General features: G+C 38.9%; 1 protein-coding gene across 6 annotated transcripts in view; it reads left to right on the top strand.

The window, feature by feature from the left end:
• Positions 1 to 13,971, top strand: part of LOC126461919 (intersectin-1) — a 310,794-nt gene that overhangs the window by 81,307 nt on the left and 215,516 nt on the right. For all 6 annotated transcript variants that reach the window (XM_050096034.1, XM_050096037.1, XM_050096036.1 and 3 more), the window contains exons 6-7: positions 8,676 to 8,733; positions 8,836 to 9,009. In XM_050096034.1, the coding sequence (XP_049951991.1) occupies positions 8,676 to 8,733; positions 8,836 to 9,009 (232 nt within the window). The remainder of the gene's footprint in view (positions 1 to 8,675; positions 8,734 to 8,835; positions 9,010 to 13,971) is intronic.

Below are 13,971 nucleotides of genomic sequence, written 5' to 3'. Positions count from 1 at the left end.
TCAAACCGCGAATAAAAGCTGCAGAAGAAATAGTTAAGCCGAACGGTAGTTTGCAAAATTGATAACAGTCGCCGAAACAGAGAAAAGCTGTATATTTTCTACAATTCGGATGAAGTTGAATTTGCCAAAATCCCGATTTCAAATCTAATGTGGAATAAATAGCTGTACCGTGAAATTTCTGTAAAAGTTCCTCTAATGTCTGTGGTCGATCTGTTTCATTAATAATAATGTCATTAATGTGACGTGAATCAAGTACAAGGCGAAGTGAGCCATCTTTTTTCTTAACAATATGTAGCGGGTTTATGTACGGACTAACTGCCGGTTCAATAATGCCTTGGTCGAGCATATCCTGCAATTCTTTTTTAACTTGTTCTCTGTGAATATATGGAATGGGATAATGCTTTGCTTTAAATGTGTCGTGCGGTTTGACTTGAAATTCATACATAAAGCCGGACATAGTACCAGGAATGTTGTCGAAAACTGGAGCTTGCTGTAAAAGAATTTTGTGTAATTGCGTTCGTTCGTCGTCTGTACTTGCACTGCTCTCTTTAACCTTATCAGAAATCAATTGCATTACGTCGTAGTCAGCTTCGTCTGGAGTATTATAGTTGTGTACGTACGTATCCGTGAACAATGTGGGATTACAGTTTATGTTACGTGTTGCGGAAATGACCTCTGTGCGGTTAACTGTTTGTTCTTCCGTAGATAAAGAGTGCTGAAATTCTAAAGCAAGTTGTACATTTTCATCCTTTAACATTAAATAAGAATTCTGAAAATCAATAACTGCGTCGTGTTGTACCAAAAAATTCGTACCTAAAATAATGTCTGTTGTCAATAAAGGCACAATCCAAAAATTAGAGTGAAAAGTATGACCTCCAATACAAAATGATAAATGCGTCTGTAATTTAACGTCTACACCTTTACTCGATACCGCTCCTTTCACTTTTGTTTTGCCTAAAGGTAACGTCGGATAAGTATTCTCTTTGTTGCACTCGTTGAAAGTCTCCTCATTAATTACTGATATAGGTGATCCGGAATCAATTACTGCTGAGAATTTCGATGAACCAATTTTAATTTCGATAACAGGATGTGAAATGGTTTTCTGAATAACTGGTCTTTCCTGTAAAAGAGTGTCTCTGATGTCGTCAAAAGTAATTACATTTTCGTGAACAACATTTTGCGTGTCTAAGGTAGTGCTTGTGTTATTAGAAGATGCGTCCTGTGCAGTATTTAGTCAGATTCTATCTGACGTGTTATTATTATTAGGAGGATTCTGTGGCATTTCGACTATTTGAACTGTCCTATTACTTCTTCCAGGCGTGTTACGCTCTGGATGGTACCTACTGTCGGGTTCATTCATGAGAATATGTTCTTGCGTATGATTTTGCTGTTGGTATGACCGACTGTTGTTAGATGTTCGCTGAAAATTGTCCTCATTATTTTTACGTCTGTCGTAATAGTCATTCCTATACGGTGCATTACGATAGGAATTGAAATACTGTCTTCTTTGTACGTAGTTGTTTCCTCGCTGACGTACGTTACTATTTGTTGGACCAGGGGCTATACGTCCACGCGGCGAAACATTAAAGCCTGGTTGACCTTGTGTATTCCATTGTTGGTTAGGTATGTTAACCGGCTGGTTTTGATGTTGTTGTTGTGAAACACCTCTATTGTTACTAAAGTGTTGTTCCTGTTGCTGAAAATTTTGACGGTATTGATAATTAGAATTTTGCCTGTTGTTAAAGTTTTGGTAGTTGTCGTTCCTAAAGCGTCTGTTACCTTTACGATTGAAATTACGTCCCTGACCATAATTGCAGTACTGTTGTTGACCTTGGTTGTTACTCGAAAAGCTTTTGTTTACAAAAGAATAATCGGATTGCTGTACCTCCAAGAGCTGTAAAAGATCTCTGAATGCTGAAATGTTTTCTTTTTGCTGGCCCGTTAGAAGTGACACTCGTAATGACCGTGGTAATTTAGAGATGCATAGTTGTATAAGTGCGGATTCACTGTATGGTTCACTTAGGTACTGGTTTTGTTGTACCATATGCTCAAAAAATTGCGTTACACTGCGAAAATTTGAATTTTCATAGTTTGGCAAACTAATTAGTTGGTCTTTAATTCCGCGCTGTGTCGTCTTCGACCAGTACGCTGACAGAAAAGCATTCTGAAATTCCTCTACCGAGTAACACTGTCTCGCGATCGGTCTCATACGAGTTGCCGGTTCGCCTTCCAAAAAACTGCAAATAAATTCAAGTTTATGTGTTACAGGCCAAGTCGGTGGAAGAGCAAAGCTAAACTGTTGAATCCAATCCAGTGGGTGAATCTGCGTTCTATCGTTTTTAAATATTTTGAACTTTCTTACTGACAGAAAATGTTTATAGTCGAAATTATCATCTCTGTGTAATGAAACAGGTTCAGGATCGTAAGAGAATCTATTGAACTGCGGTTGATCGGAATCTAAGTCCCGTACTCTCTGTAGATTACCCAAATTATACGCGCTGCGTGAGTCTGACACATGTTCATAAAGTGGCGTCTGTTGTGGTATGTTATTAACTGACATGTTTTTCATCTCTGTTACTTCTTGTTGTAAATTTGATAACTTCCGACGTAACGTGTTGTTAGATGAATCGATTTCATTAATTGTCAGCTGTAAATTTTGAAATTCAGGTGTTTGGATAAAAGAAACCGGTGCAGTATCGTCTGATTTATTGTCATTAGTATTTTCGATAACATCAATACGACTGGCCAATTCATCACATTTTTCAGTCAGTATTTTAACCTGATCATCGGTTTTAGAATCAGACGCATTAATCTGTTTTTGCAACTTGCGCGTAGTTTCGCTCAGTTTTTCAACATCAGCTTTGATGACATCGCAATCCTGTGTTAGATCTAGTTGTTCGAATCTATCTGTCACTGTTTGAATATTTACTGTGTGTGTATCCGTTTTTGCTTTAAGATCAGAAATTTCATCCCGTAATTCCGCGTTCAATTGTTCTATGGTATTAATTTTGTCGGACACTGTAGTAATATTATTGTCTACATACGTCTTCGCTTTCGCGAATATTTTACGTTTGTCCTCTTGTCTTTGTGCAGTGATTGTTTCCATGACTTGTCGTTTTACTTTGTTTTGATCCTGAATAAATCTGCGGAAACGCGTATCACTGTTCTGTATGTGCTGATTAAAGCGCTCGTTAATCTGAGTGTTCTGCTGTTCGAATTTCGCGTCTATCTTTGCGTCCATAGTGCGCGAAAGTTCTACCGTCATTGCCCTAAACTCGTCCCGTAATTGTGTAGCTTTTTCAGAGCACTGTTTGGCGACTCCGCTAATTTCGTCTCTGAGTGTATCTGTCGCGGCTGTTTGCATTTCCCTTAATTCTTGCGCAACCGACTTTATTTCTTCGCTATTTTTTTGTGAACAAGCCTCAATTTCCACGCGCAACTGTTCCTTAGTGTCATGGCACTGCGCGGCAACGGCACTAAGTTGTTTGAAATTTTCGTCATTATTGTCAAGTTTTTCATTTAAGTGTTTGTTATCTTCCCTAAGTTGTTTGACCTGTTCATTGAGTTGTTGTTTAAGATTTTCGTTATCTTGTTTGTTCTGTTCCTTAAGTTGTTTAAAATCTTCACTCTGTTGTCTGACCTGTTCACTAAGTTTGTCTTGTTTTTTGTCATTATTGTCAAGTTTTTTGTTCTGTTCATTAAGTTGTTTACTCATTTGTCGCAACAAAGCCATAATTGGATTCGACTCAAGGTCAGCATTTCTATTCTCTGTGCTGTTCAATAGTGGATCTGGAATTGTTTCACTTTCTGTAACCATTTGGTCATTTTGAAATTTACAAAAAGGTTTGTCAGTCAAATGTATACTATCAGTCATTGTTTCGGAATTAAATAAATCTGTCCTACTTTGTGTGATCTGTTCATTTTCATTAGACAAATTTGTCTGTACATTACTTGAGTTTTCCGAATCGGGTGTGTTAAGCTCGGCAGCGCTCATTGCAATAGAGCGCTCCGCATCATCAATTGTCGTCAAATTAACAGACGAGACAATTGAGTTCGTTTGTTCATTATCAAGGTAAAAGTCATCACTAGTGGTTGTAATGCACTGATTGTTAGTGAACGCAGGATTGTCATCATTACACTGCGTGTCACATGTCCTATCGGTAAAGTTGTTTGCGTCGGTAATTTCATTCACAATACTTCGCGATACACTATTCACAGTCTTTCGCGGCATTTTTACAATAGTCAAAATTTTTCACAAAGCAAATAAGCACAAAGCAAAAGCAACACACAAATACAACAAAGCAGCAAATTGCCGTTGACCTGTAGAAAGAAAGTCACAATATTATTAAAAGCGTTGCGCCAAATCCTAATTATCTAAGCAAATAAGAGCAGATATCTGACTGTCGCTCAAAAGACTCTCAACGAAATACGATCCTGGCAGGGTCGCCAAGTGTAACCTCCCCACCGAAATTTTAAAAGAAATAAAAATGTAAGTGACAATACTTAATACAAATGGGAGCCAAGTGTAACCTCCCCACAAAAATTTTAAAGAAAGAAAATGACAATACTAATTAGAAATGCTGATGGACATGGCTCTATGCGTAACCTGCCCACAATGAAATGTACTGACAATGGCAACAAAAATGTGAAATTCGCAATCTGACTCAAATATAAATTCCTCATGAAAAATTAAAGTCCATTCAGTGATAAGAAAATTTAATTAAACCGAAATATCGCTCTTTGGCCCTGTGTAAAACAATCAGAATTAAAGTCTTACCTCAGAATAAATCGATGTCACACATCTGCTCTTGTTGTTGCGCACCGCTTGCAGGAACTGCATTGCAAATAATAATATTCTCCTTTTTTTTTGTAATTCTAGTGAAATTTTTCTTCAAAAAGAAGTGGAATGAAATGGGAAGTGCAACGAGATCTTTAGTTCAAAAAAATTAAACTTTTGAGAAAATGCTTTTGAAATAAAAAATTATTATTGGGAGACTTGTTGGAGAATAATTACAATAAATAAAATTTTTCATTATCTAATGATTATATTAATTAACAGTATACCTTATTCCTCATCTTGACCATTGTTGCCGACCGCCTACATCACACAACCGCACTGGGCTGCTACTACTGACCGACCGCTCTGCATGACGACTACAGACTGAGTACTGCTCTCAACTAGACAGAGCTACAGACTCGCAACGACTGAACTGACAGACTCGCAACGACAGACTGACTGCTACTCTGCATAGCGACAACTAACTCGCAAAGACTACTACTGACTGAGAACCGCTCGCAACACTCGCGCGGTCAAGCGCATACTCTCTGGTCACAGATGCTACAATGCCTCGCCATCGCTGCTGCGTTACATACGTGTTACAAGCTTCCACACAAACTGAAATGGTACACAATCTACAGCCAAACTATCTTTTATAAAGGCAGGCATTTAATGAGAATTTTATGCATATTTCTGATTAGTATGAATGTTTGGTAGTATGAATTATTATGAATGATGAAACAAGATTATGTGTAAAACTCAATAGAGCTCCAAGGACATTTGTGTCATCATTGAGAACAAACTTGAAAACACCAAAAATGTTTTCTTTCTTTCTTTCTTCTAGAATTTTTTTTGTCTCTCTTTTGCCATGATAATCAATCAGAATCACTTGTACCTAGGCTTGTTAGAACTTTGTGTGCAGAAGAAATGTGACAGCAATATGTTGGCTCTTTTACCACTAACATACAGAATATGTTCTGACCATAATTTCTCCCTCACATCCAATGTGGCAAGCTATGAATAGTTGTTACTGCCATTCCAATGTTTTTGGGGTCGCAAAAATATGTAATTCAGTTTAAATATAGCAAGAGTAATTTTGTGATGTAATAATCACAATCTGGACACAGGGAATCAGTGATCATAAGGCCGTTGCAGCATCCCTGAATATGGAAGTTAATAGGAATATAAAAAAAGGGAGGAAGGTTTATCTGTTTAGCAAGAGTAATAGAAGGCAGATTTCAGACTACCTAACAGATCAAAACGAAAATTTCTGTTCCGACACTGACAATGTTGAGTGTTTATGGAAAAAGTTCAAGGCAATCGTAAAATGCGTTTTAGACAGGTACGTGCCGAGTAAAACTGTGAGGGACGGGAAAAACCCACCGTGGTACAACAACAAAGTTAGGAAACTACTGCGAAAGCAAAGAGAGCTCCACTCCAAGTTTAAACGCAACCAAAACCTCTCAGACAAACAGAAGCTAAACGATGTCAAAGTTAGCGTAAGGAGGGCTATGCGTGAAGCGTTCATTGAATTCGAAAGTAAAATTCTATGTACCGACTTGACAGAAAATCCTAGGAAGTTCTGGTCTTACGTTAAATCAGTAAGTGGCTCGAAACAGCATATCCAGACACTACGGGATGATGATGGCATTGAAACAGAAGATGACACGCGTAAAGCTGAAATACTAAACACCTTTTTCCAAAGCTGTTTCACAGAGGAAGACCGCACTGCAGTTCCTTCTCTAAATCCTCGCACAAACGAAAAAATGGCTGACATCGAAATAAGTGTCCAAGGAATAGAAAAGCAACTGGAATCACTCAATAGAGGGAAGTCCACTGGACCTGATGGGATACCAATTCGATTCTACACAGAGTACGCGAAAGAACTTGCCCCCCTTCTAACAGCCGTGTACCGCAAGTCTCTAGAGGAACGGAGGGTTCCAAATGATTGGAAAAGAGCACAGATAGTCCCAGTCTTCAAGAAGGGTCGTCGAGCAGATGCGCAAAACTATAGACCTATATCTCTTACGTCGATCTCTTGTAGAATTTTAGAACATGTTTTTTGCTCGCGTATCATGTCATTTCTGGAAACCCAGAATCTACTATGTAGGAATCAACATGGATTCCGGAAACAGCGATCGTGTGAGACCCAACTCGCCTTATTTGTTCATGAGACCCAGAAAATATTAGATACAGGCTCCCAGGTAGATGCTATTTTTCTTGACTTCCGGAAGGCGTTCGATACAGTTCCGCACTGTCGCCTGATAAACAAAGTAAGAGCCTACGGAATATCAGACCAGCTGTGTGGCTGGATTGAAGAGTTTTTAGCAAACAGAACACAGCATGTTGTTATCAATGGAGAGACGTCTACAGACGTTAAAGTAACCTCTGGCGTGCCACAGGGGAGTGTTATGGGACCATTGCTTTTCACAATATATATAAATGACTTAGTAGATAGTGTCGGAAGTTCCATACGGCTTTTCGCGGATGATGCTGTAGTATACAGAGAAGTTGCTGCATTAGAAAATTGTAGTGAAATACAGGAAGATCTGCAGCGGATAGGCACTTGGTGCAGGGAGTGGCAACTGACCCTTAACATAGACAAATGTCATGTATTACGAATACATAGAAAGAAGGATCCTTTATTGTATGATTATATGATAGCGGAACAAACACTGGTAGCAGTTACTTCTGTAAAATATCTGGGAGTATGCGTACGGGACGATTTGAAGTGGAATGATCATATAAAATTAATTGTTGGTAAGGCGGGTACCAGGTTGAGATTCATTGGGAGAGTGCTTAGAAAATGTAGTCCATCAACAAAGGAGGTGGCTTACAAAACACTCGTTCGACCTATACTTGAGTATTGCTCATCAGTGTGGGATCCGTACCAGGTCGGGTTGACGGAGGAGATAGAGAAGATCCAAAGAAGAGTGGCGCGTTTCGTCACCGGGTTATTTGGTAACCGTGATAGCGTTATGGAGATGTTTAATAAACTCAAGTGGCAGACTCTGCAAGAGAGGCGCTCTGCATCGCGGTGTAGCTTGCTCGCCAGGTTTCGAGATGGTGCGTTTCTGGATGAGGTATCGAATATATTGCTTCCCCCTACTTATACTTCCCGAGGAGATCACGAATGTAAAATTAGAGAGATTAGAGCGCGCACGGAGGCTTTCAGACAGTCGTTCTTCCCGCGAACCATACGCGACTGGAACAGGAAAGGGAGGTAATGACAGTGGCACGTAAAGTGCCCTCCGCCACACACCGTTGGGTGGCTTGCGGAGTATCAATGTAGATGTAGATGTAGATGTAGTTGTGTAAAGAACTGCAGAATACACTACACCCATTATGTATTACCCATTCAATGGAAAGTGTTTTGTAAGAGTTTTGAAAACTTGAGGACAATGGTTGTTAAATACTGTGAGAAGCACCTGCAGATAGTTGACTGTTCAGAACACTATGATCATTGTGTAGCTGTGTGTGTGTGCACACACATGTGCAAGAACCTTGTATTATGTACATTACTGAAATTTTATCTCACATTTTCAGTTTCTCTTCAAAAGAATATGCATTCTGAGCAAACAAAATACCATGAAAATAATTGTAAAAACACAGAATGGTCTGGTCATCAATAGTGGAAGTTGTTGGTTGAATAAGGAAATTATTTCTGTTTCTTCACCATATTTTTTGTGTCACTGAAATATACCATAAGTGTTGTCATTTTAATCTGAATTTATTGCAACCGTCTGCATGTTATGAAAGCAGAAGGAACATTGCAGCAATACCGCTTTTGTACTTCTAAATCCCACCACTAATCATTTTCACAGTGACAGTTGAAATGTAAAAAGAACTTGTATGGCATCAGTACTTTTCTTAAATCTTTCTTTTTTAACTTTTTCAGTTGGAACCTCAGTGCCGCCTGTAGCTCCTCTGGAAAAAGTGGCTTCTATGGATTCACCGTGAGTTACTTGCAAAACATTTGTTAAGATAACTTGACTTAGTTGTTGCCATATAGTTGTGAGTCATTGTATGCAAATTTAATAAATTTAATTTTCTTCCAGTTTGTCAGCAGGCTCTCCCTTGCAAGAATGGGCTGTACCTCATCAGTCCAAACTGAAGTATACACAGTTGTTCAACACGACTGACCGAGCACGGTCAGGCTATTTATCAGGGCCACAAGCGCGAAATATCATGGTGCAGACACAGTTACCACAGCCTATTTTGGCCCAGATCTGGTAAGAGTTTTTTTACTCGAATGTAAAAATAATTTGGTTACATCTTAAATTTACACAGTACACGCATCCATTACACTCGGCTATACTCTACAAATATACATATTACGCAATTCTCTCATATTTGCATAGAAAGGTGCGAATGTGCATGGAAGTAGAACACCATTTCTGTTGGCGACTGACTCTACTGCATGAGATATCCCAGACAATATCTGTGTTTCTTGCGTAGTTAATTTCCAAGACTGGATGCCATATAATTACTATTTAAAGGGGATGTGAAGATTTTGTATGAAAGACTGCATATTTCACATGAGCTGATGAATGTCCTTTGACATGAGTGTGGTGGTGGTGGTGGTGGTGGTATGTTAATGATTGTTGTAGTTTGTCTTCTATGTTTCTATATGAATTCTGTAAGTTGTTACATGGAAGATTCTCATAAGTAGCTAGATATCCAGATATTGGTTGTTGATCGTCCTTTGAGACTATGCCCATTTAAGTGAATATAATCTAGTTTTAACAAACTGAACATCCTACATAACTCTTTGGGCATACATTGAGAACATCATGCACAATGTGCAAGCTACTCATGTAAGTTGAAACAAAACCAAGGACGAGTACTGATTATTTTTTTAAATGTATGTATACTTGTGTAGTTTGCTGTCATGTGGATTTAAGTCAGTGTGCAATAAGCATGATGTAATTGACATCAGTCAGAGAGCTAAAAACAGGCTTGAAATGTAATAATGCACAACAGGGAGTGCTTACTTCACTGTCACGGAACTTTATACATATTTTTAACCTTGGGTCTGTGAATAGAGGGTCCTTTTTTTGGGAACAACACAATAAATAAGAGAAAAGAAAAAGTGTAAAAAATAATAATATTGAAATATTGTTACAGAGATTTGACCTAAAATTAGGAGCGACTCAAGAGAAATTCAATGAGGTTGGACCAACTGGTCTGGTGCCGTCAACAACAGATCACTGAGTGGGAACAGAAAAGACAACAAAGAAAGAATCAGATGGATGATGATGATGATGATGATGATGATGATTAGTGTTTTAGGGCGCACAACAGCGAGGTTATCAGCGCCCGGAATCAGATGGAGATGCCACTACAGATAAACAAGGTCCAGTGAGTAATCTGGAGAGACAGAACCTGAGCCATAGAAAAGGCAGAGGCCAAGAACAAATGGTGTGGTAAGACGAGACATTAGTGAAGTGAATAAAACACGGAGTTTTGTGTCACTGCATGGTGGAGCGTATAAGTTGGTTATGTTGTGAAATGGTATATGGCATCATGGCAAGGTGACAGATGTTAGCACTCATGATTTTACTACCTCCACCTAGCAATAGAGATCCAATTCCACTCTCTCTAGCAGACTTTGTCTCGAGACTGGGATACCAGAAGCAGTGTTAAAAGTATCTTCCTTAATTTTGATCACTGTTAAGTTAGTAAAGTGGGTAAATAGTCAGCGTCTCGCCTACAGTCCATCGTTCTTTGCCCTAATGAATGTGTTGGGCGATGACTAAGTAGGTTTCATAATAGGTAATAGTGTCTGTGAATCCATGATAACTTTAAGCTCAGTAATTAAAGTAAAATGTAAGAACACTGAGATCTTGTACCCTTCTGGACAAATTCTTGTGATGAAAATTGTCTCCTATATGAAAATTTGGTTATAGATTTTGGAAGAATGCTGATACGAGAAGTTGTGTTTGTAATGGCAAGGAGAAAGGGTAATCTTGCAACAGTACTCTATCTCATATTTGTAATACTGGAAGAGGAGAAACTCAGATATCAGAGGGCATACAAAATAGCTGTATTCAGGCAAAGTTAGTTTTGTCTTTCCTCTACTAAAGTGACAGTATCAAGAGTTGTCTTTTTTTAGCGCCTAGTTGGCTATTTCTGGTCTGTATCTGGCAGTAGACAGATTGTTGTTTATGTTAGTAGTAGTAAGTTTTTAGCTTCTGCTGTCTTGTTTGCCCAAATATAATATATTTATAGGCTGATTGCCAACCAAGGCAGTTGTTGTTGTTGTTGTGGTCTTCAGTCCTGAGACTGGTTTGATGCAGCTCTCCATGCTACTCTATCCTGTGCAAGCTTTTTCATCTCCCAGTACCTACTGCAACCTACATCCTTCTGAATCTGCTTAGTGTATTCAACTCTTGGTCTCCCTCTACGATTTTTACCCTCCACGCTGCCCTCCAATACTAAATTGGTGATCCCTTGATGCCTCAGAACATGTCCTACCAACCGATCCCTTCTTCTGGTCAAGTTGTGCCACAAACTTCTCTTCTCCCCAATCCTATTCAATACTTCCTCATTAGTTATGTGATCTACCCATCTAATCTTCAGCATTCTTCTGTAGCACCACATTTCAAAAGCTTCTATTCTCTTCTTGTCCAAACTATTTATCGTCCATGTTTCACTTCCATACATGGCTACACTCCATACGAATACTTTCAGAAATGACTTCCTAACACTTAAATCTATACTGGATGTTAACAAATTTCTCTTCTTCAGAAACGCTTTCCTTGCCATTGCCAGCCTACATTTTATATCCTCTCTACTTCGACCATCATCAGTTATTTTGCTCCCCAAATAGCAAAACTCCTTTACTACTTTAAATGTGTCATTTCCTAATCTAATTCCCTCAGCATCACCCGACTTAATTAGACTACATTCCATTATCCTTGTTTTGCTTTTGTTGATGTTCATCTTATATCCTCCTTTCAAGACACTGTCCATTCCATTCAACTGCTCTTCCAAGTCCTTTGCTGTCTCTGACAGAATTACAATGTCATCGGCGAACCTCAAAGTTTTTATTTCTTCTCCATGAATTTTAATACCTACTCCGAATTTTTCTTTTGTTTCCTTTACTGCTTGCTCAATATACAGATTGAACAACATCGGGGAGAGGCTACAACCCTGTCTTACTCCCTTCCCAACCACTGCTTCCCTTTCATGTCCCTCGACTCTTATAACTGCCATCTGGTTTCTGTACAAATTGTAAATAGCCTTTCGCTCCCTGTATTTTAACCCTGCCACCTTCAGAATTTGAAAGAGAGTATTCCAGTCAACATTGTCAAAAGCTTTCTCTAAGTCTACAAATGCTAGAAACGTAGGTTTGCCTTTCCTTAATCTTTCTTCTAAGATAAGTCGTAAGGTCAGTATTGCCTCACGTGTTCCAGTATTTCTACGGAATCCAAACTGATCTTCCCCGAGGTTGGCTTCTACTAGTTTTTCCATTCGTCTGTAAAGAATTCGTGTTAGTATTTTGCAGCTGTGACTTATTAAACTGATTGTTCGGTAATTTTCACATCTGTCAACACCTGCTTTCTTTGGGATTGGAATTATTATATTCTTCTTGAAGTCTGAGGGTATTTCGCCTGTTTCATACATCTTGCTCACCAGATGGTAGAGTTTTGTCAGGACTGGCTCTCCCACGGCCGTCAGTAGTTCCAATGGAATATTGTCTACTCCGGGGGCCTTGTTTCGACTCAGGTCTTTCAGTTCTCTGTCGAACTCTTCACGCAGTATCATATCTCCCATTTCATCTTCATCTACATCCTCTTCCATTTCCATAATATTGTCCTCAAGTACATCGCCCTTGTATAGACCCTCTATATACTCCTTCCACCTTTCTGCTTTCCCTTCTTTGCTTAGAACTGGGTTTCCATCTGAGCTCTTGATATTCATACAAGTCGTTCTCTTATCTCCAAAGATCTCTTTAATTTTCCTGTAGGCGGTATCTATCTTACCCCTAGTGAGATAGGCCTCTACATCCTTACATTTGTCCTCTAGCCATCCCTGCTTAGCCATTTTGCACTTCCTGTCGATCTCATTTTTGAGACGTTTGTATTCCTTTTTGCCTGTTTCACTTACTGCATTTTTATATTTTCTCCTTTCATCAATTAAATTCAATATTTCTTCTGTTACCCAAGGATTTCTACTAGCCCTCGTCTTTTTACCTACTTGATCCTCTGCTGCCTTCACTACTTCATCCCTCAAAGCTACCCATTCTTCTTCTACTGTATTTATTTCCCCCATTCCTGTCAATTGCTCCCTTATGCTCTCCCTGAATCTCTGTACAACCTCTGGTTCTTTTAGTTTATCCAGGTCCCATCTCCTTAAATTCCCACCTTTTTGCAGTTTCTTCAGTTTTAATCTACATGTCATAACCAATAGATTGTGGTCAGAGTCCACATCTGCCCCTGGAAATGTCTTACAATTTAAAACCTAGTTCCTAAATCTCTGTCTTACCATTATGTAATCTATCTGATACCTTTTAGTATCTCCAGGGATCTTCCATGTATACAACCTTCTTTCATGATTCTTAAACCAAGTGTTAGTTATGATTATGTTGTGCTCTGTGCAAAATTCGACCAGGCGGCTTCCTCTTTCATTTGTGTCCCCCAATCCATATTCACCTACTATGTTTCCTTCTCTCCCTTTTCCTACACTCGAATTCCAGTCACCCATGACTATTAAATTTTCGTCTCCCTTCACAATCTGAATAATTTCTTTTATTTCATCATACATTTCTTCAATTTCTTCGTCATCTGCAGAGCTAGTTGGCATATAAACTTGTACTACTGTAGTAGGCGTGGGCTTCGTATCAATCTTGGCCACAATAATGCGTTCACTATGCTGTTTGTAGTAGCTTACCCGCATTCCTATTTTCCTATTCATTATTAAACCTACTCCTGCATTACCCCTATTTGATTTTGTGTTTATAACCCTGTAGTCACCTGACCAGAAGTCTTGTTCCTCCTGCCACCGAACTTCACTAATTCCCACTATATCTAATTTCAATCTATCCATTTCCCTTTTTAAATTTTCTAACCTACCTGCCCGATTAAGGGATCTGACATTCCACGCTCCGATCCGTAGAACGCCAGTTACTAATAATATTACAGTCAGAGCAAAAGCATTTCATTACAAACTATGAACTTGTCATTCATTGC

Source organism: Schistocerca serialis, chromosome 1 (assembly GCF_023864345.2).
Source record: "Schistocerca serialis cubense isolate TAMUIC-IGC-003099 chromosome 1, iqSchSeri2.2, whole genome shotgun sequence".
Lineage (NCBI taxonomy): Eukaryota > Metazoa > Arthropoda > Insecta > Orthoptera > Acrididae > Schistocerca > Schistocerca serialis.
This window is presented reverse-complemented; position numbering and strand designations above follow the sequence as displayed.